We start from the raw sequence: 23,627 nt of genomic DNA, 5'->3' as shown, positions 1-23,627 counted from the left end.
ATAGATACTTTTGTACCTGTTTCCTCCAGCATCTTCACAAGGTCCTTTGCTGTTGTTCTGGGATTGATATGCACTTTTCGTAACAAAGTATGTTCATCTCTAGGAGACAGAACACGCCTCCTTCCTGAACGGTATGACGGCTGCGTGTGTTTACACTTGCATACTATTGTTTGTACAGATGAATGTGGTACCTTCTGGCATTTGGAAATTGCTCCCAAGGATGAACAAGACTTGTGGAGGTCTACCATTTCTTTTCTGAGGTCTTGGCTGATTTATTTTGATTTTCCCATGATGTCAAGCAAAGAGGCACTAAGTTGAAAGGTAGGCCTTGAAATACATCCACAGGTACACCTCCAATTGACTCAAATTATGTCAATTAGCATATCAGAAGCTTCTAAAGCCATGACATCATTATCTGAAATTTCCCAAGCTGTTTAAAGGCACAGTCCACTTAGTGTATGTAAACTTCTGACCCACTGGAATTGTGATACAGTGAATTATAAGTGAAATAATCTGTCTGTAAACAATTGTTGGAAAAATGACTTGTGTCATGCAGAAAGTAGATGTCCTAACCGACTTGCCAAAACTGTAGTTTGTTAACAAGACATTTGTGGAGTGGTTGAAAAACGAGTTTTAATGACTCCAACCTAAGTATATGTAAACTTCTGACTTCAACTGTATTTAGGCATGGACTGTGCATGTATAGGAAGAGATTACGTAAATGCACATCCACAGTTAGAGTAGAATGTGTTCAGCTAAACATTAAAGAGGTGATGCACTCTATGCTCACATGTGGCATATTTTCAGCAACATGGAATAATAATAACCACTGATTAGATTTAGTTTTTCCAGATGCTCAAAGTGCTTTAAATAGGGGAGAAGTTGAGCCACCCTTGTTTCTAGGAAACCATACACAATAATCATTTGACCAAATATTTTGGATGAGGTCATCCTTTTCTGGAGTCTGTGAAGGAAGAAACCACATGTAAAAAGTGGTAAGCAAGTTAGGTCCAAAAAATGGATTTTCACAAAGCAAAATTAATTTATTGTGAATTTTTATGATGCTTGTGTCTAAACCAAAGTAGATCATTTTAAGATTGTTCTATACATCAGTTGGGGTCTCTATATGCTCAATATGTGGTCCTAAACCTAGAAGGAAAGTGCATCCTTGTATCTGTGTGGGATAATATAGCCAAAATGTTTGTCTTAGGGTAATTTGAGCCAATGGCTACTTGAGCAAATGTAAGTGTTTTCTTCCCAGGTGTAAGGCATTATCGCTGGGATATGAGGTAACAACAGGGCCTCAACAGTTTCCCGTGTGTATCAAGAATGGTCCAACACCCAAAGGACATCCAGCCAACTTGACACAACTTTGGAAAGCATTGGCGTCAACATGGGCCAGCATCCCTGTGGAACACTTTTGACACCTTGTAGAGTCCATGCCCTGACAAATTGAGGCTGTTCTGAGGGCAAAAGGGGGTAATTAAATATTAATAAGGTATTCCCAATGTTTGGTATACTCAGTGTATGTAAATATCTTTGTTAGAAATAATACTGTTTCCCTTGACGGAGTGATGTTGAATGTAAACCACTCAACTTACCCCACTCTTCCCTACTGTAGTAATGGGAAAACTCACCACCACCACCCATCACCCTTCCACCACCAATGGAATGAAGACCTACGTTTTTTAAACTTTTACCTTTCTTTGGTTTACCATGCATCTCATGTTTCCCAGGCCCCTCACCTTCCTCCTCTCTGGGCGGGTCATCAAGGAAGACGGGGGACTCCGGGGAGTCGTGGACAGAGGAGGGGCAGGTGGTGGAGGAGCGGGACACCAGACTACCCCTCTTACTGTCCCCATTCAGACGGACCAGCCAGTGGTCCGACATGGAGGAACTGGTGGAGCCTACAGAGGGGAGAGAGACGTTTCTGTGACTATGGGCACTGGACCAGAAAGACACCTACACATGTCAGTTCTAATCCAGTCAATACAGAAAACACACAGAACAACTACACAGATAATTTCTATGTACAATAAAGCATTTAGCAATTGAAATATCACATTGAGGTTTTGCTGGTTCAGGTGGTTGGAGCATGGTGCTTGTAACACCATGTATTTCAGACATGAGTGAAACCTGCAGTTATGAGTTAACCTTTAGTGGATAAAGGCTGAATGGTCTTGATGTATGTAATACTACCTCTGTACGGAGTTCAGCTGTAATGGAATTGAACCCTGAGTGAACTCTCCTGTGACGTGTGTGTGTCCATGCCTGTGTGTTTGTGTGTGGTACACTACCCACCTCTGATTGAGCTGCTGGCAGACCAGGGGGGGATGACGTTACGTCTCTGGTAGAACAGTATGTAGGCCCCCCTGGTACACACCTCCTCCTCAGGCACCAGGTCCACACTGCTGTCGTCATAGCTGTACCACTGACCGTCCACTGAGTTCCTGCAGTACGCTGCAAAACGCACACAGGACTGTAGACAGGCTGCACCACAATCATTATGTCCTGGATATAGTAATGTAAGTTGATGTGACCACTATAGAGGAGGGCACTGCACTGTTATGCATGTCCTATGTATCATCATTATTTGGCAGTAGGCATCTCTCTCACTAACAATATTCTCTCCTCACTTCTCGATCAACAGCCAGTCAGTATGCCTCTCTCCTCAACATCACGTCTCCTACATCAATGGTATATCAATGGCCAACCAGTACCTGTGTAATGTCCGCCGTGCATCCCACCATGGTGGTTACACACTGCATAGAGGTCATAGAGGAAGTCAGGAGGCAGGGCCATGTCTGGGTGACTAATATGATGACTGCTGCCTTCAGGCTGTTTCCATGTGGGGGGCCACGGTCCCAGGTCCCCCAGGTTCCTCATGCTCTGGGACCTCTTCACCACGTGGGGGGCCATGTCCAACCCGGCCAGGGGGAAGCGTACCTGGGTGGACAGCTTGTTGCGCCGCTCGCCCACCTGATTCATTGAATTTTTAATCAACTATCAAGGTTAACACAAATGAATTACTTATTTCCATTGTGGTGCTTTTGGAAAGAACGGCAATCCGCTACATGTGATCGGCTCCAGTTACCTGTCGGAAGCGTTTGAGGTGGAGGATGAGGATGTCGGGGAGGGTCCACAGGGACATCTTCACCATGCCCTGCTGGAGCTGCTTACAGTGGGGACACTTCCATGCGTCGTCTGGGGCCAGCTGGAGAGACACACACACACACACACACACACACACACACACACACACACACGGTCAGTGGGGACACTTCCATGCGTCGTCTGGGGCCAGCTGGAGAGAACACACACACACACGGTAAGTGGTGAAGTCTCAGATAAAGTTATAGTCTTCATACACTACGTTTGTCCAAAACCATATAAAAATACTCAGGGAGTGAGAGTGAAAGAGTGAGTGGGTGAGTGAGTGAGTGAGTGAGTGAGTGAGTGAGTGAGTGAGTGAAATTAACTTATGAATCGACTAATGCAATATTAAAGCTGCTATATGAACTGTAACTTTTTGGTCGACTCGACCCAATTCACATAGAGATCTGTCATTCTCATTGAAAGGAGGTACAATTTCTGCATAGTGCATCTTTAATGTTCAGTACCCCAAGGGTAGGTTAAGACCAGTTGCATTGGACGGTATTGTACAGTCCATGTTACCTGTTCCTCTTTGGTGTAGAGCTGAAAGCAGTCGTCCAGGGTACAGCTGTGCTGCTGCAGGTGCTGCTGCTGCTGGACTCTCACACTCTCTGAGTCCTTCACCACCTCCTCCTGGATGTTACCAAACAGACTGACACACACACACACACACACACGCAAAAAGTTGGGGTATGAGTGTGTGTGTTTGTGAGAGAGTGAGCGAGATAAAGACAGAGTGAATCGTTCTACGCAATAAATAATGAATGTGTGTTTCTGAGTCAATTGACTTGGTGTGTGTACATGTGTATGTCCAGTGCTCACCATTCTTTGATCTTGTGTTCCCACTCAATCACCAGCTTCACGTGGGGTGGTCCTCCTGGGCCACATAACTTCAGGGCTCTGGAAAACATATTACATGATGAATACACACTATCTTCTGAGTACAAAGTCTACTAGACTACCACTGGGTACAATGTCTACCAGACTACCACTGGGTACAATGTCTACCAGACTACCACTGGGTACAATGTCTACCAGACTACCACTGGATACAATGTCTACCAGACTACCACTGGGTACAGTGTCTACCAGACTACCACTGGATACAATGTCTACCAGACTACCACTGGGTACAATGTCTACCAGACTACCACTGGATACAATGTCTACCAGACTACCACTGGATACAGTGTCTACCAGACTACCACTGGATACAGTGTCTACCAGACTACCACTGGGTACAATGTCTACCAGACTACCACTGGGTACAATGTCTACTAGACTACCACTGGGTACAATGTCTACCAGACTACCACTGGATACAGTGTCTACCAGACTACCACTGGGTACAATGTCTACCAGACTACCACTGGGTACAATGTCTACCAGACTACCACTGGGTACAATGTCTACCAGACTACCACTGGGTACAATGTCTACCAGACTACCACTGGGTACAATGTCTACCAGACTACCACTGGATACAATGTTTACCAGACTACCACTGGATACAATGTCTACCAGACTACCACTGGGTACAATGTTTACTAGACTACCACTGGGTACAATGTCTACCAGACTACCAGTGGGTACAATGTTTACTAGACTACCAATGGGTACAATGTTTACTAGACTACCACTGGGTACAATGTTTACCAGACTACCACTGGGTACAATGTTTACCAGACTACCACTGGGTACAATGTTTACCAGACTACCACTGGGTACAATGTCTACTAGACTACCACTGGATACAATGTCTACTAGACTACCACTGGGTACAATGTCTACCAGACTACCACTGGATACAGTGTCTACTAGACTATCACTGGATACAGTGTCTACTAGACTACCACTGGGTACAATGTCTACTAGAGTACAATGTCTACCAGACTACCACTGGATACAATGTCTACTAGACTACCACTGGGTACAATGTCTACTAGACTACCACTGGATATTCAGTATTCTGCAGCATGATACTTGTAGTAATCCCAGTTTGTAAGCACAGTCGTCAAGCCTTCGGAATCCAAAAGTGTTAGACATTGTTTTGAGATGCCATCAGGTCTATGCTAACCTTTCCCTATTAGGTATGGTGTATATGTGTGTGTGTGTGTGTGTGTGTGTGTGTGTAAACAAACATCAGTATTCTGTATTCTAAGTCAAGCCATTGTTTACCTGAGACTTCCATCACGGTAAAACATTCCTGACTCAAATGTACAGGTAATCTTTGTAGTGAGTTTGATTGATGATAAGAGGTGCGGATGCAGTGGAATACAATGGGCACCGGTTAGTGGGCACAGTGGGAAGCTCTGAAATGCGCCACTAGGTGTCAGGCTTCCATAAGGTATTGACGCCAAGAGTAAAATCAAACCACCTTGATCATGGTGTTGATTACTAAACCAGCATGAAATGAAAGTGACTGAAAAGACATCCATTTAATGAAAGAGACTGCTTTCTGTTGTAACTGTGAACTGAGTGCTCTGTAGTCTTCTCTGTGACTTTCAACTGTTGCCAAGCAGCTGCCACAATAGACACGACACTGTTGTGTGACAAGGATCATTCGTCTCCCTTTTGGTCTCATTGACACAAAAGGGGTGCTATAAAAGGCAAACCTTCAACGTCTCTCTCTTCAACAATCACTCTCCAGGAAACAGGCAGTTCTGAGGTAGAAACACAGACGGAGAAATCCATTTGGGGAATCAACTTAGTGTCTGAAGCACTGCTGTCAGAAGAACTATTCATTTGGTGTGTGAGCGTGTGTTTGCTTGTGTCCTTGAAAGTGTAAGTTGTAAAGGTAAGTTAGTCCTTGGTTGTGTCAGGTTGTGTGCTGCTGTCTGCCTTTGACTCAACCGAAGGTCACAGTCCCCGTGGCTACAGACAGACAGTGATGAGTGATGAATACACACTGAGATAGATCTAACACCTCCTCTACCTGCAGGACACTGGGACATAAAGGACACTGGGATGTAAAGGACACTGCTTCAATAGTGGATGTAGTCTGACATTTCTCTGTGTGTGTGTGTGTGTGTTCGTGGACCAGGGAGATCGCTTTAGTTTGAATTCAAAGGAGAGACATCCAACCAGGTCCCAAGAACGTGTAGAATTGCCTTCAAAACCGGCCACTAGGGGGAAAAGTGAGCTCTATTACTTTAAAGTAAGCTGTTGGCTTGCTAGGGCGTTGTGGACAGGGATGGTGGATGGGTTTAAAAGCTGCAATCTGGCGTTGAGGGTTTCGTGTTCAATCCCAGTGCTGGGCAATGGTATAATGCCTTTCCCAAACTTTCACCCCCAGCAAGTGTTTGTATTTAACTTATGGGGAGTTAGGTAACAGTGTCTCAACTTAAATGTCAAAAAACAACGTTTACCATGACTTCACCCATAGACGTTTGGAAAAACCTCTAATTTCAAAGTGAAACTGATACCTTGTTAGCATGGACAGGCGTGTGCACACATACTGTATGAGCACAAAGGACTGAATCTGTGACTCTTTATAATGTAAAGGATGTTCTTTGTGTGTATGTGTGTGTGTGTGTGTGTGTGTGTGTGTGTGTGTGTGTGTGTGTGTGTGTAATCATGTCTGGATGCATGTTTATTGTGTTCATCAATATCACCTCAGAATTAACAGCCAGCTTCGCTCCACAGACGACCGCGGCCCCATTAATTCCTTTCACGTTCACACATTATTCCAACCCGCCTTCAAATCCACACAGAAAACAATTGCAATTAAGGAAGAGAGGCTGCTTGTCAAAATGAATCTGACTGTGTAATTCAGAGCTGAAAAGTCTGCCACGGTCTGAACCCAACGTCTTAAATGCTTACTTATGACTTTACTAACTGGGGGGCAAAGAGCAGGCACTTAGGCACTATAGCAGAGCTGCTTATAGGATTTGTCTCTGTCATGGAAGAGATTAAAATAAGAGTTACAGAGATGGGGAGAGAGACAGAGTATGATGTCACTGTTATTCTTTTGCCTGGATAAAAATGCTAATCCCACAAAAGGAAATCAAGGAAGACAACCTAGTTTCCCCCCCTCTGAATTCCAATTGTGTTGACTGTATTTTCAGTACAGAATGACCATGTCAAGAGGCACTTGTGTCACAACTCTTTACAATGGATCTTTGTCATGTACTCGGACTTGGAATTCAGCCTCAATACACTCAGACAACAATGCCCTCTGATTCAAAGCACTATTGTGGTTCCAATGGCTCTTTCATACACATGCATGTGTGTCACACACACACACACGCTCCTTCAATGGCCATGCCTGTGTCTCATCCCTTGTCCGTCACACGCCATTCTAATTCCCTTGAGAACAGTCCTACTTCTCAAACCCTCCCCTTTACCTTTCCTTTCCTGCCGATCAACACCACTTCCTTTTATAATACCAGACCTCCTGATACCCCGAAGGAGCGGTTGAAATTAGCACCAGGGGAAAGAGCGAGAGAGAGAGAGACGTACACATGCATGCACACACTCCCAGAGAGGGTGGTAAGCCTGTCGAGCCCTTTCTTAGTGCCCTTGACCTTTCCCAGTGCCCTTTTCCAGTGTCCAAGGGCCACATCTTTGACCTTCAGAGGATCACTCATTCATGGGAGAGCGAAGCTCAGAACCCGTGAAGAGTGGCTGATGATGACGCCATGCCCCCCTTCTGTACAGAGCTGTCCACCTACTCAGTCCTCAGGCAACCAGCTACTTGTCAGCCAGCTGCTATTCTCTCTGTCTCTCTCTCCTCCTGTTTGTATACTTGATATGCGGAGAAAGTCTCCTGTCTCCCCGTGTTTGTGGCTTCCCCTCTGCCTCTAGCAGAAAACCTTCCTGACCACACATAGACCCAATGTGGTTCTTTCCTAAAGAGACTTTCTCTTTAATCAAATCTTGTTCATACCTGAAATTGTTGCCTCAGGCTATGTACTGTTTCTAAGGAACATCATGTTCGACATTGGCCAGGGAAAAGTCTATGAAATAACTTCCATATGACATGTTTGTAAAGCCAACGCTGTACAGAAGTCAATCTGTTATGCACGTGAGTGAGGACCCAAAAGCGGTTTAACAAAAACAGAGTCCTTTAATGTCAAAACACAGGGAAGACATAGAACCTCTTCGGATGTATATAATGGCAAAATAGACAACCCGCAGAGAGGGCGATAAATGAATCATAAAGTCCTTCTGATATTTACAGAAGAGTCCCCCTTCTAGCAGCAGAGGAGAATAGCTGGGTTAGAGTCCCCTTCTTAGCAGCAGAGGAGAATAGCTGGGTTAGCGGCGACAGACTGCTGGTCTCTCTGGGTAGGCGCGGGTCGTAGAGGACAGAGGTACCTGATCACACGTAGCATCAGATGAACAGGCAGATTCCGACAGGACGGGACAAGGGTGAAGCAAACGAGACGATAGTTTGGTTCTGGCATGAGAAACTCAAACGAGAATCTGACAAAGACAGCAGCAGGAACAGAGAGAGAAATAGAGACCTAATCAGAGGGAAAAAAGGAACAGGTGGGAAAAGGGTGAACGAGGTAGTTTAGAGAAGATGAGGAACAGCTGGGAGAAGGAGAGGAAGAGAAGGTAACCTAATACGACCAGCAGAGGGAGACGAAGTGAAGAGAAAGAACAGGAACAAGACATAATATGACAATACATGACACAATCCCCCAAGTCTTCTTGCATGTCCGTTTATGAAAAATGAGTTGGTGCAATTACATTGTAAGAGGAATACAGTAATGCTGTGTTTTGATGAAAATATTATTTTTTTCAACATAAAGACCAGACAGAATGGCTCCTCTCTAGCTTTAGGGAAGAACACAATTGAAATAATAACGGAACCATGTTTTTGTTTATAACCGCATTGTAATTCAAGGACTTTGAGAACTGAATGGTCATGCTCTTGAGTGAGATGAATTGCCAGATCAAAGGATAACGAATAGTCAGCTAGGATACCACTTATTCATTCTGGTCAATTCAACTCAAAGATGATTCAGATCAAGACGTTTTTCTGATCCATCTATGTATCTCTGTATATAATGGTCAGACGGTTTAACATTCGATGACAGATCTTCTCTTGCCATTGCTGATGAGAGAGGGTCACACAGGCAACCCCTCTTCCCCGAACTCACCCTCCCCAAGACAAGTTTACTTTTACCTAGCGTCTGACCCCATGTCCCACCTCCTCAATAGAACTCCTGTGGTTTGAGTCCTACTGCACTATACCGTCACATCACAACAACAGCACAGCTTTAGATGGAGCTCCCTGTGGCTCCTACGACAGCTGAACCCGCTCTACAGAAGGGAGAATAAAGGCTCTTGTCTTATCTTCACTGCGACTTGATTCCTCTACCTTTTTACAGTAAGCCCCTCATGGCTCATTGGCTTCTCAAAGGCACTGTTTGCACAGAATAGGCAAGTGATCTCTACTTCAACATGGCATTCATTCACCTGTGATGTTTCTGAGTGTTCAGAGATACCGTGGTTTACCATTTTATGTCTGACAGTGAAAAAAAAAGATACTCCATGACAGGCATTTGAGTAGGCTTTATGTACAAATAGTACCTTAGTTCAGGTATTTTGACAGAGAGAGAGAGTGAGAGAGAGAGAGAGAAAGAGAGAGAGTGAGAGAGAAAGAGAGAGCGTGAGAGAGAGTGAGAGAGAAAGAGAGAGAGAGAGAGAGAAAAAGAGAGAATGAAAGAGAAAGAGAGAGAGATAGGAGAGAGAAAGCGCGCGAGAGAGATGGATAATGCAGGTGCTGGTGGTCTTACCTGTCCACGGCAGGGTGGAAGAGAGGGCGTCCATCTTGTGGGGACAGGTAGCTGTAGGAGGCAGATCCTCCCACCACTCTGACCTTGAACAGCAACCCTGCATTCTATAGGGAGACACGGGCATTCAACGAGATAAGTGAGACATGAGATAAGACGAGGTAAGATGACACTAGAGGAGATATCGTACAAACTGTTTCTATAATACAAGTGCATTGTAATACTGTAAGAACACTGCGGGAGCAAGCAGTACGCTATCTTTCTTTTTACTAAAGTAAAAATGTATCACAAATGGGCATAGGTTCCACTCATAACAACAGCATTGTTAGCGGTGTCTCTAGCTCCACAGCTCCACCCTTGACTGAACAAGGTGCATTAGGAGATGAATTAGACAAGAGGGGCTAAGTTATTAGAAGGTAGAGAGGAGAATCACGTCGCAAATTAAACCTAATGGTCTCATTTGGAATGAAGGCCGCTGGAGAATAGAGCCGCAGCCAAGCATACAGAGAAATAAATGAGTAACGCTGCGTCCCAAACGGCAACCTGTTCCCTACACAGTGCACTACTAGAGCCATAGGGCTCTGGTCAAAAGCAGTGCACTGTGTAGGGAATAGGGTGTCACTTGGGATGCATCCTAGTTAATAAGACCGTAACCACCAAATGAAAATGGCAAAGAAGTATTTTGTTCGGGGGAGTAGACCATACATATGCGGTTGTGAGGCTATCTTTCGTAAGACCATAATGAACAAGTCATCGTTGATGAGCAATTAGGGTGAGTTAATAAGTGAGTTTAAGGGAAATTTGGAACTCGAGGGAACTTCTTTGGATGAGGGAGAGTGGAGTGAAAGTGAGTGGAGGAGGTGTGTGTGTGTGTGTGTGTTTGTGTGCATGTTGAAGATTAGATAAACACCTGTTTATTTAATGCCTGTGAAGATTTCATGTCATATCACTGTCTTTCTGGAGGATATTTGTACTACTTTTAATCTGTCTGGATTAGGGAAAAATCAAGTGGGATTAAATATTAAACCGACATAGCCATGAGGAGAGAATATCCTTATCTTCCTTTTCAGCAAATGTTTGTATTTGTTGGGTACAGACACAAATGATCAAAAAACACAGCTTGCGAGAACAACAAACTGTATGGTGCAGAAAATACACCAAGCCTGGATGACTTGGTCAAAATCAAATGACACCCTACCTGTCTCAAATGACACCCTATTCCCTATATAGTGCACTACTTCTGCATGGGGTGCCATTTCCAACACACATGGGATCCTTTTCAAAGAGACACATCCTCCCGGAGCCTCAAAGTTATCTGTCTCGTACATTCTGATCCAACTTGTAGATTTGATCCAAGAGTTATCAGCATACTGCCGACTGAACCAAATCAAATGTTATTTGTCACATGCGCTGAACACAACATTACAGTGAAATGCTTATCTACGAGCCTCTAACTAACAATGCAGTTTAAAGAAAAATATGAAAAAAAAAGTAACAGGTAATTAAAGAGCAGCTGTAAAATAACAATAGCAAGACTATATACAGGGGGGTACCGGTACAGAGTCAATGTGCGGAGGCACCGGTTAGTCGAGGTAATTGAGGTAATATGTACATGTAGGTAGAGTTATTAAAGTGATAGATGATAACAACAGAGAGTACCAGCGGTGTAAAAGAGGGGGGGGGGGGGGGGCAATGCAAATAGTCTGGGTGGCCATTTGATTAGATGTTCAGGAGTCTTATGGCTTGGGGGTAGAAGCTGTTTAGAAGCCTCTCGGACCTAAACTCGGCGCTTGCCGTGCGGTAGCAGAGAGAACAGTCTATGATTAGGGTGGCTGGAGTCTTTGACCATTTTTAGAGCCTTCCTCTGACACCGCCTGGTATAGAGGTCCTGGATGGCAGGAAGCTTGGCCCCAGGAAGCTTGGCCCCAACCTTTTGAGAATCTGAGGACCCATGCCAAATCTTTTCAGTCTCCTGAGGGGGAATAGGTTTTGTCGTGCCCTCTTCAGGACTGTCTTGGTGTGCTTGGACCATGTTAGTTTGTTGGTGATGTGGACACCAAGGAACTTGAAGCTCTCAACCTGCTCCACTACAGCCCCGTCGATAAGAATGGGGGCGTGCCCTGTCCCCTTCTTCCTGTAGTCCACAATCATCTCCTTTGTCTGAAGTTGACACAATGCTGGAATGACTCATATGTAGGTGGGTACTAAAGCTTTTATGTAATATGGGATTTACCAAGTGCAAGATCTGACCTCTACAACACATGGTGTGGCAAGGAACTTACCACACCATTTCGATACGGATTTTTCTGCTCCCTAAATCATAATCCTTTATATGAACTGCAGCTTGGTCCATTGATAATGTATGAACTGCAGCTTGTTATGTTAGTTTGATGTTAAGCTAATATGAAATGTGAATACAGATAGATAGATAGATAGATAGATAGATAGATAGATAGATAGAGAGGGTTCAAGGGAAGTTGAGGTATGTGATTACATAAAGTTTATACATTGAGCAGCCGACATGCATCAGTTATCTGATGTAACATTGTGTGTGAGCATGAAACATGGGGTCAAACTAAGGATCACATTAAAGGCCTAGTGCAGTCAAAAATGAGATTTTACTGTGTTTTATATATAGCTATACATATCCACACTATGAGTTTGGAATAATACTGTGAAACTGTGAAAATTATGATGATGTCCTTTTAGTGTAAGAGCTGTTTGAAAAGATTGGCTGAAATGTCTAGACTGTTTTGGTGGTGTAACGATGTACGCGGAAAGTCGGGAAGCAAGTTCAGGGAGTGAATCCGTTGAATAAATAAAAGAACAAAACAAGAAACACAAACAGCGCACCGACTTAGAACAGGAACAATGACGACTGGGGAAGAAACCAAAGGGAGTGACATATAAAGGGCAGGTAATCAAGGAGGTGACGGAGACCAGGTGAGTGTCATAATGCGCGTAACGATGGTGACAGGTGTGCGCCATTTCGAGCAGTCTGGTGACCTAGAGGCCGGAGAGGGAGCCCACGTGACTAGATGCACTGAGCAGAGTGGGGGAGTTATGTCAGCATCCATACATCACACTGTGGCTTCTGCCCTGATAACACACAGATTTGATCCAGAATACAGGGAGAGACTAAAGACAAGACCGGTATTACGTAGACCGGTATGTCCTCAGTTTGTTACAGTGGATCCACTATAGACATTATAAGTATTGTAAGCAATGAGCCCCTTCCGCTGGCCATCCTGCATTCACTATACACTGTAGGGCTACTCTACACACACATTAAGCAGGAACCATGGTTTGGTACATATGCATTATTTATGACATGACTTGAAAATGTACACTTATGTAACATTAACCTATTAAAAGCAGTACTGTAGTAATGAGGTTTGTGCAGTAGGCTATAGGCCCAAAACATTATCTCTGCATATTGCCCTGCCAATGCATTGTTGTTCTTCTCAGACCATATTAAATGGTTCAACATGGGAACATGATGCCTACCCGGCGCGCAGGGCAGCTGAATCAGGTGTACCTATCGTCAACAGTGTGAGACATATTTAAAAAATATTAATGTATGTTTTTTTAATTTTTTTTTTTACATAAATGACCGACTAGGAATGCCTTGGAGATCGACCGGTCAGTGACCACTGCTATAGACAATGACCCCCTCACACTTCACCTTGACACTTGCTTTTTATACACACAACTATCCTCAGCTCCTAAGGCGGGCTGCCCTGTCGCTATGGGAGACGCCATGGTGATAGTGTAGTGTTTGACAAGGAGGCCTTATCCAGAGCAAACAGCGCTGGGCTCAAAGTCAAGGTAGTGCAAAGGGTGATAAGCCCCAAACAAGGTCCTACCCCCACAGAGAAGGAACTATTTCTTTACACCTAATGTTGACACACTGATATGCATCTCCACTGCAACAAGCTCTTTGTTAAGTTAACTCCGTCAAGCTGTGTGACCATCAACTGCAGTGTCTGGTTCCCTTTAATTCTCATTCATAGCAAAGCTGTATGCAGACTGAATTCACAGTTAAGTTCCAGGACAGAATTATTGTTTGGCATTTACTTGTATTTGAGGTGTTTGTTTGACTCCCTGGGGGATCTTTCACTTCAAAGTGTAGTTTGTCCTGCTTTCTCATGTCATTCTTATTTGTTTTGTGGTAGAGGAAATTCACAAGATGTTGTGGCACCTCCTGTGGGTTTCTCAACAACATACAGTGCCTTCAGAAAGTGTTCATACCCCTTGACACATTCTGTTGTATTACAGCCTGAATATAACATTTATTAAAATCATCTACAGACAATACCCCATAATGAAAAAATGACGTTTTTAGAGAATAAAAAAAAAAACAGGATCTCGCGCATCAGCAGGGGTGACCGGTCCGCTCTTGATCCCCGGGTTCGTCCTATTTGAGACCGTCCTGCGGCAGAAGCCGCGCGTCGGGGAGGGGGTGCGGTCACGTATACTCCCTCTCCGGCCTCTAGGTCATCAGGCTGCTGATTAACCCGCACACCTGTCACCATCGTCTCACGCACCTGTACCTCATGACACTCACCTGGACTCCCATCACCTCCTTGATTATCTTCCCAATATCTGTCACTCCCCTTGGTTCTTTCCTCAGTTTGTCGTTGACTCTGTTTTCATGTCGGTGCGTTGTTTGTGTTACGTGTTTATTGTTTCAATTATTTATTCAAACACTCACTCCCTGCCCTTGCTTCCCGACTCTCAGCGCACTTGTTACACATTGAGAGAGTTAATTACTATGGTGAGAGAACAATGCAGATAATGTGTCTCAGGCAGAGTCTAAACTGACTGGGTGTAAATGGAGAGTCCTGAGACAGTCCCTACGGCCAATCCGGTTAAATGAACGCCTCCCGTTTGAAATGAAAGCCAACTCCCTCTCATGATGGGGTTATTTTATCCAGGAAGTTGTTGAGGACTCAAGAGCACACGGACGCACACACACGGTGGCTTGAGTCTTAAGAGTGTCTGCATACGTTCCAAATGGCGCCGGACAAAATGGCAGCAGTTTTACGGGCACCTTATCAATTGTACTATTATGTGTGTTTTTTCGCGTTATTTGTAACTTATTTTGTACGTAATGTTTCTGCCACTGTATCTTACGGCAAAAAATAACTCCTCCTAGGATTAGAAAAATATTTCGTAAGGATCCGCAGAAGGCGAGTGGGAAAGCTGCCGTTACTGTCAATATTACTCGCCAACATACAATCATTGGACAATAAATTAGACGAGGTACGATCACGAATATCCTACCAACAGGACATCAAAAACTGTAACATCACATGTTTCACGGAATTGTGGCTGAATGATTTAATGGATATTCAGCTAGCAGGGTATATACGCTGTACCGGCTAAGACGAGGGGGGGGGGGGTCTGTGCATATTTGTAAACAACAGCTGGTGCACGAAATCTAAGGAAGTGTCTAAATTTTGATGGCCTGAAGTAGAGTATCTTATGATAAACTGTACACAACACTATTTGCCAAAAGAGTTTTCATCTATACTTTTCGTGGCTGTTTATTTACCACCACAGACAGATGCTGGCACTAAGACCGCACTCAGTTAGCTGTATAAGGAAATAAGCAAACAAGAAACCGCTCACCCAGAGGCAGCGCTCCTAGTGGCCAGAGACTTTAATGCAGGGAAACTTAAATCAGTTTTACCTAATCTCTATCAACGCGCAATCGGAGGGAAAAAACATTCTAGATCACCTGTACTGCACACACAGAGACGCGTACAAAGCTCTCCCTCGCCCTCCATTTGGTATATCTGACCACAATTCTATCCTCCTGATTCCTGCTTACAAGCAAAAATTAAAGCAGGAAGCACCAGTGACTCGGTCTTTAAAAAAGTAGTCAGATGAAGCAGATGCTAAACTACAGGACTATTATGCCATCACAGACTGGAACATGTTACTCATACTCAGCTAATTGGATGCAGTCTATCATAGTGCCATCTGTTTTGTCACCAATGCCCCATATACTACCCACCACTGCGACCTGTAGGCTCTCGTTGGCTGGCCCTCGCTTCATATTTGTCAACAAACCCACTGGCTCCAGGTCATCTATAAGTCATTGCTAGGTAAAGCCCCGCCTTATCTCAGCTCACTGGTCACCATAGCAGCACCCACCTGTAGAACGTGCTCCAGCAGGTATATTTCACTGGTCACCCCCAAAGCCAATTCCTCATTGGTCGACTTTCCTTCTAGTTCTCTGCTGCCAATGACTGGAATGAACTGCAAAAATAACTGAAGCTGGAGACTCATATCTCCCTCACTAAGTTTAAGCACCAGCTGTCAGAGCAGCTCACAGATCACTGCACCTGTACATAGCCCATCTGTTAATAGCCCATCCAACTACCTCATCCCCATACTGTTATTTGTTTATTTTTCTCCTTTTCACCCCAGTATCTCTACTTACACATTCATCTTATGCACATCAATCACTCCAGTGTTTAATTGCTATATTGTAATTATTTTGCCGCTATGGCCTATTTACTGCCTTACCTCCCTTAACATACCTCATTTTCACACACTGTATATAGACTTTTTCTATCGTATTATTGACTGTATGTTTGTTAATTCCATGTGTAACTCTGTTGTTTGTGTCGCACTGCTTTCCTTTATCTTGGCCAGGTCGCAGTTGTAAATGAGAACTTGTTCTCAACTAGCCTACCTGGTTAAATAAAAGGTGAAATAAAAAATGTTCCGGGATTCTTCCGATTGCATTGAGGAGTACACCACATCAGTCACTGGCATTATCAATAAGTGCATCGAGGACGTCGTTCCCACAGTGACTGTACGTACATACCCCAACCAAAAGCCATGGATTACAAGCAACATTCGCACTGAGCTAAAGGGTAGAGCTGCCGCTTTCAAGGTGCGGGACTCTAACCCGGAAGTTGATAAAAAATCCTGCTATGCCCTGCGACGAACCATCAAACAGGCAAAGCGTCAGTACAGGACTAAGATTGAATCATACTACACAGGCTACGACGCTCGTCTTATGTGGCAGGGCTTGCAAACTATTACAGACTACAAAGGGAAGCACAGCTGCGAGCTGCCCAGTGACACGAGCCAACCAGACGAGCTAAATCACTGCTATGCTCGCTTCGATGCAAGCAAACACTGAGGCATGCATGAGAGCATCAGCTGTTCCGGAACACTGTGCGATCACGCTCTCAAGTAGCCGACGTGAGTAAGACCTTTAAACAGGTCAACATTCACAAGGCCGCGGGGCCTGACGGATTACCAGGACGGACGTGTGCTCCGTGCATGTGCTGACCAACTAGCAGGTGTCTTCACTGACATTTTCAAAACGCTCCTGATTGAGTCTGAAATACCAACATGTTTCAAGCAGACCACCATAGTCCCGGTGCCCAAGAACACTAAGGCAACCTGCCAAAATGACTACAGACCGAAGCACTCATGTCCGTAGCCATGAAGTGCTTTGAAAGGCTGGTAATGGCTCACATCAACACCATTATCCCAGAAACCCTAGACCCACTCCAATTTGCATACCGCCCAAACAGATCCACAGATGATGCAATCTCTATTGCACTCTACACTGCCCTTTCCCATCTGGACAAAGGAACACCTACGTGAGAATGCTATTCATTGACTACAGCTCAGCGTTCAACACCATAGTGCCCTCAAAGCTCATTACTAATCTAAGGATCCTGGGACTCAACACCTCCTTCTGCAACTGGATCCTGGACTTCCTGACGGGCCGTCCCCAAGTGGTGATGGTAGGTAGCAACACATCTACCACGCTGATCCTCAACACTGGAGCCCCTCAGGGGTGCGTGCTCAGTCCCCTCCTGTACTCCCTGTTCACCCACGACTGACGAGACAGCCTACAGGGAGGAGGTCAGAGACCTGGCCGTGTGGTGCCAGAATAACAACCTATCCCTCAGCGTAACCAAGACTAAGGAGATGATTATGGACTACAGGAAAAGGAGGACCGAGCATGCCCCCATTCTCATCGACGGGGCTGTAGTGGAGCAGGTTGTGAGCATCACCACATCACCAACAAACTAGAATGGTCCAAACACACCAAAACAGTCGTGAAGAGGGCACGACAAAGCCTATTCCCTCAGGAAACTAAAAAGATTTGGCATGGGTCCTCAGATCCTCAAAAGGTTCTACAGCTGCAACATCGAGAGCATCCTAACTGGTTGCATCACTGCCTGGTTCGGCAACTGCTCGGCCTCCGACCACAAGGCACTACAGAGTACGGCCCAGTACATCACCATCCAGGACCTCGACACCAGGCTCTGTCAGAGGAAGGCCCTAAAAAATTGTCAAAGACCCCAGCCACCCAGGTCATAGACTGTTCTCGCTACTACCACATGGCAAGCAGTACCGGAGCGCCAAGTCTAGGACCAAAAGGCTTCTCAACAGCTTTTACCCCCAAGCCATAAGAATTCTGAACAGGTAATCAAATGGCTACCCGGATTACTTGCATTGTGTCCCCACCCCCCTTTTACGCTGCTGCTACTCTCTGTTTATCATATATGCATAGTCACTTTAACTATACATTCAGGTACATACTACCTCAATTAGCCTGACTAACCGGTGCCCCCGCTCATTGGCTACCCGGACTATCTGCATTGTGTCCCGCCACCCACCAACCGCCAACCCCTCTTTTACGCTACTGCTACTCTCTGTTTATCATATAAGCATAGTCACTTTAACCATACCTCCATGTACATACTACCTCAATTAGCCCGACTAACCAGTGCCTGTATATAGCCTCGCTCTAGTGAAAAATAACAGTAGCGAGGCTGTTTTTTTTTACTATTGTTTTTTTTTATTTCTTTACTTACCTAATACCTATTTTTTACTTAGAAATTGCATTGTTGGTTAGGGCCTGTAAGTAAGCATTTTACTGTAAGAATACCTGTTGTATTCGGCACACGTGACAAATAAACTTTGATTTGTGTGTCATTATGTGTGTGTGTGTGTGTGTGTGTGTGTGTACTCCCGGATGTGTGTATGTGTGTATGAGAGACTCACTAGATCATTAGGATCTCCACCACTCTCCATTACGTGCATATTGGTAGGCTGAATGTTATTTGTGGTGGTAATAGCACTAGGTTATCAGATGGAATGTACTACTGTTTCAGGTAGTAAACAGTCGGAACCAGTAGTAGTAAATGAATGGTAGTGACCAGTGGTGCCAGTGTTATCTGACCTGAGCCTGTGATCCGTTCAGCATCAGGTAATAGAGCTTGCTGAGGATACTCTGCTGGAGCTGGTCCCAGGACAGGGTACGCTCCTCTCTCATGAGGAAGGGAGGGCCGAACCTGGAGGGGGGTGAAGGAGAGGGAGGGAGGGAGAGAGAGAGAGAGAGAGAGAGAGAGAGAGAGAGAGAGAAGGAAGGAAGAAGAGGTAAAGAGATGAGCGAGAGGGAGGAAGAGAGAGAATGTGTTTTTTTAAATGATGGATTTACATTTCCAATAGCATTGTGTGGATTTGAGAGAGAACTAGTCAGTCAGTGATCCCAATGATAAAACCTAGAATAAAGTATTTTCAATGAATTGAACATATTTTTTATCTACTGCTTAGATTGGTTTTCTCATAAAACCGGAGAAGGCTGTTTTGAGACTTCAGTGTGTGTGTGTGTGTCTGTGTGAAGCATAGTCTGTCCTTGCCACCAGTGCCACCCCGTCCCTCAAACTGGTTTATTAGAGTGAGCAGGTAAGCCATTGTTTACTGTTATGGGAATTGTTTCTCCTTTAGGTTAGCCCAAGGCCCAAACTCTACCCCAAAGACATGTATGATCATCATCCATTCAAACGTTCTACTAGACACAAGGTGAGCCCAGGGTGAATATCCTCAACTTTGGAAGTTTGCTTGGGGTTATTGTCCATTTGGAAGACCCATTTGTGACCAAGGTTTAACTTCCTGACTGATGTCTTGAGATGTTGCTTCAATATATCCCCATAATTTTCCTTCCCTCCTGCAGCAAAGCAACATGCTGCTACCCCCGTGCTTCACGGCTGGGATTATTTTGATTTTCCCATGTCAAGCAAAGAGGCACTGAGTTTGAAGGTACATCCACAGGTACACCTCTAATTGACTCAAATTATGTCAATTAGCCTATTCGAAGCTTCTAAAGCCATGACATCATTTTCTGGAATTTTCCAATCTGTTTAAAGGCACAGTCAGCTTAGTGTATGTAAACTTCTGACCCACTGGAATTGTGATACAGTGAATTATAAGTGAAATAATCTGTCTGTAAACAATTGTTGGAAAAATTACTTGTGTCATGCACAAAGTAGATGTCCTAACCGACTTGCCAAAACTATAGTTTGTTAACAAGAAATGTGTGGAGTGGTTGAAAAACGAGTTTTAATGACTCCAACTTAAGTGAATGTAAACCTCCGACTTCAACTGTAACTACTCAATGGGCTGGTTACCTGGACACATTACTGGAGAATCTCTATTGCATTTTAGTCCAGGACTGAGCTTCATCTGTGTCTGTGAAACTGGCCCAAAATCAGCCGTTAACACCATTATGAGGTTATGATCTGTAGGCTTTTCCTCTGTTGTAAAGACAATTGGGGGGAAAGAGAGAGAGAGAAGGTTTCTGTAAAACAGGCAGCAATCAGAGCCAACCATAGTTGACATGTGCCAGTCAGGGGGCATGGGATGAAACAGAGACACACGGGGCTGAGATGAGGCCTCCACAGGTACTCAAATATCCTCCTGACATTAACAGGCTGACCATGAGAATATCCCTCCTCTGTTTCCCAGTACACACACACACGTATGTGCACAAATGAGCATACACACTCAAGAGGAGTGTGTGGAGGAGGGAGCAGACAGACAGTATATGACAGCATACACAACTCAAAATGACTTTTTGATTGACAGGCATGGGCCAATAGTGTGCAGTTGGCTGGAGTGAGTGTTATTACCTCTCTCTCTCTCTCTCTCTCTCAATTCAAATGAAGTGCTTTATTGGCATGGAAAACACATGTTAACATTGCCAAAGCAAGTGAAATAGATAATAAACAAAAGTGAAATAAACAATACAAATGAACAGTAAACATTAAGACTCCCAGAAGTTCCAAAAGAATAAAGACATTTCAAATGTCATATTATGTCTATATACAGTGTTGTAATGATGTGCAAATAGTTAAAATACAGAAGTGAAAATAAATAAACATAAATATGGGCTGAATTTACAATGGTGTTTGTTCTTCACTGGTTGCCCTTTTGTTGTGGCAACAGGTCACACATCTTGCTGCTGTGATGGCACACTGTGGTATTTCACCCAGTAGATATGGGAGTTTATCAAAATCGGGATTGTTTTTAAAATCTTTGTGGATCTGTGTAATCTGAGGGAAATATGTGTCTCTAATATGGTCATATATTTGGCAGGAGGTTAGGAAGTGCAGCTCAGTTTCCACTTCATTTTCTGGGCAGTGTGCACATACAGTAGCAGGTCTTCTCTTGAGAGCCATGTCTGCCTACGGCGGCCTTCCTCAATAGAAAGGCTATGCTCACTGAGTCTGTACAGAGTCAAAGCTTTCCTTAAGTTTGGGTCAGTCACAGCTGTCAGGTATTCTGCCACTGTGTACTCTCTGTTTAGGGCCAAATAGAATTATAATTTTTATAATAGAATTATAACTTTCCAATGTGTAAAGTACTTATCTTTTTGTTTTCTCATCATTTGGTTGGGTCTGATTGTGTGGCTGTCCTGGGGCTCTGTGGGGGGTGTTTGTGAACAGAGACCTAGGACCAGCATGCTTAGGGGACTCTTCTCCAGGTTCATCTCTCTGTAGGTTTAGATAATTAGCGGGAATCGGCCTATTTTTGCTCTCTCTCTCATGGATATTGAATAATTCAAAGCTGTTTACTGGGATTTACAGTATTTGGTTTCTCTCAGGAGCGATGCTCCCTTTGATTCTCAGTAGGAAAAAATAAATGTTTTAAAAGATGCCCAAAAATGATGTCATACCTGTATATCAGCCCAATTTCGATATTTTGCCCAAGTATTGGCAAAAGAGCTGATCTGATGGTCAAAATATAAATTAGTGGAAAAAGATCAGAATTGTTCTGTCTGTGTAAACGCAACCTGTGTAATGTGAACTGGAAAATGGAACTCGGAGCACGTCCCCTTGGGCCCAGTGGGTACTCGTTACAGCTGGAACTAGTAAAGAGAGAGCAGAGCTTTTGCCCTGATAAAATACACTCTGTTCAAACTGTTGGTGCATATCGTTTATCATAACTCCTCTGTTCACCCATGAGATACTGTTTCGCTATAAACACCTCATATTTTCAAAATGGCCTACCTCCATCCCACCCAATCAACCAATCCAGACTCCCTCCATCCCACCCAATCAACCAATCCAGACTCCCTCCCTCCCACCCAATCAACCAAACCTGACTCACCTGACAGCCTGCTGGCCGGAGCCTGCCGTGTTGCAGATTACGAGGAGGACCTTGGTGGAGCCACCGTGGTTCAGAAACTCTGAGGACAGAGTGGTCGATGGGGGTAACCTTTGACCATCTGGCCCTGAGGTGTACGGCGAGGATGGGAGGCTGTGGTGGTAGCCTGAAAGAGGAGAGAGAAGTTAAAGTTTAGACACGGGTCAAGAGAGAGGTCAAAGTTGAGCTCAGACACAAGGTCGTATACATTACGGGGGTAGCTTGTGCCAGAGTGTGCTTAAGAGGTGTTCTATCAGGTCTCAATGACTCAAAAAGCCACCATTTGACACCACCCACAACTGTGAAAACAAACCGTATTAAGTGAAAATCATTATACAATGGAGCAACGATTGTGATTTACTCAAAGGGTGGCGTTGTAAAATTGACTGTACACATTGATTCATCGTAGGTAATAGCTACAGGGGGAGTGTGTAGGAGGCGGAATCTCTGTCTCCCGGGCAACGTAAACATTGTAAATGTTTAAATTATCTGAGGATTTAATTAAACACACTTGTTCAACGCCGCCGAGCAATTAATCACTGTAGAAATGTGTCACACACACACAACGGTGCATGTACTGAGAGACTCTCATCATTCAGGAGCACAGGGAGTGTACTGTAACATCGTATCATGTCAACTCAGATATCGAAGCTGCCAGAGAAAAGGCCACCAGTTGAGTACCAACGGATGTACAGTTGAAGTCGGAAGTTTACATACACCTTAGCCAAATTAATTTAAACTCAGTTTATCACAATTCCTGACATTTAATCCTAGTAAAAATTCCCTGTCTTTGGTCAGTTAGGACCAACACTTTATTTTAAGAATGTGAAATGTCAGAATAATAGAAGAGATAATGATTTATTTCAGCTTTTATTTCTTTAATCACATTCCCAGTGGGTCAGAAGTTTACATACACTCAATTAGTATTTGGTAGCATTGCCTTACATTGTTTAACTTCGGTCAAAGGTTTCGGTAGCCTTCCACAAGTAGATGTGGAATTGTAGACAAGTAGATGTCCTAACCGACTTGCCAAAACTATAGTTTGTTAACGAGAAATTTGTGGAGTGGTTGAAAAACTAGTTTTAATGACTCCAACCTAAGTGTATGTAATCTTCCGATTTCAACTGTATTCACCAGTGCATGGCCTTTGGTGAGTAAGACTAAATGAATGAATGATCAAGTATCCCGTTTTACAAGATAAATTGAAATAGCTTTTGGCTTAGTTGATTCCTCTCAACCATTGAATAGTAAATCATG

At 44.1% G+C, this 23,627-nt stretch overlaps 1 protein-coding gene across 1 annotated transcript in view; it reads right to left on the bottom strand.

Annotated features, from left to right (window-relative positions):
* The window catches only part of LOC139370341 (ubiquitin carboxyl-terminal hydrolase 43-like), a 114,008-nt gene that overhangs the window by 2,343 nt on the left and 88,038 nt on the right, over window positions 1-23,627 (bottom strand). The window contains exons 7-15 of the mRNA XM_071109767.1: window positions 22,335-22,497; window positions 19,126-19,237; window positions 9,903-10,006; window positions 3,976-4,053; window positions 3,676-3,805; window positions 3,095-3,214; window positions 2,721-2,979; window positions 2,302-2,460; window positions 1,701-1,907 (exon numbers count right to left, since the gene is read on the bottom strand). Coding sequence (XP_070965868.1) covers window positions 1,701-1,907; window positions 2,302-2,460; window positions 2,721-2,979; window positions 3,095-3,214; window positions 3,676-3,805; window positions 3,976-4,053; window positions 9,903-10,006; window positions 19,126-19,237; window positions 22,335-22,497 — 1,332 coding nt within the window. The remainder of the gene's footprint in view (window positions 1-1,700; window positions 1,908-2,301; window positions 2,461-2,720; window positions 2,980-3,094; window positions 3,215-3,675; window positions 3,806-3,975; window positions 4,054-9,902; window positions 10,007-19,125; window positions 19,238-22,334; window positions 22,498-23,627) is intronic.

Source organism: Oncorhynchus clarkii, chromosome 17 (assembly GCF_045791955.1).
Source record: "Oncorhynchus clarkii lewisi isolate Uvic-CL-2024 chromosome 17, UVic_Ocla_1.0, whole genome shotgun sequence".
NCBI classification, from domain to species: domain Eukaryota; kingdom Metazoa; phylum Chordata; class Actinopteri; order Salmoniformes; family Salmonidae; genus Oncorhynchus; species Oncorhynchus clarkii.
Note: the sequence above shows the minus strand (reverse complement) of the source record. Positions and strands in the feature narration are given on the sequence as shown.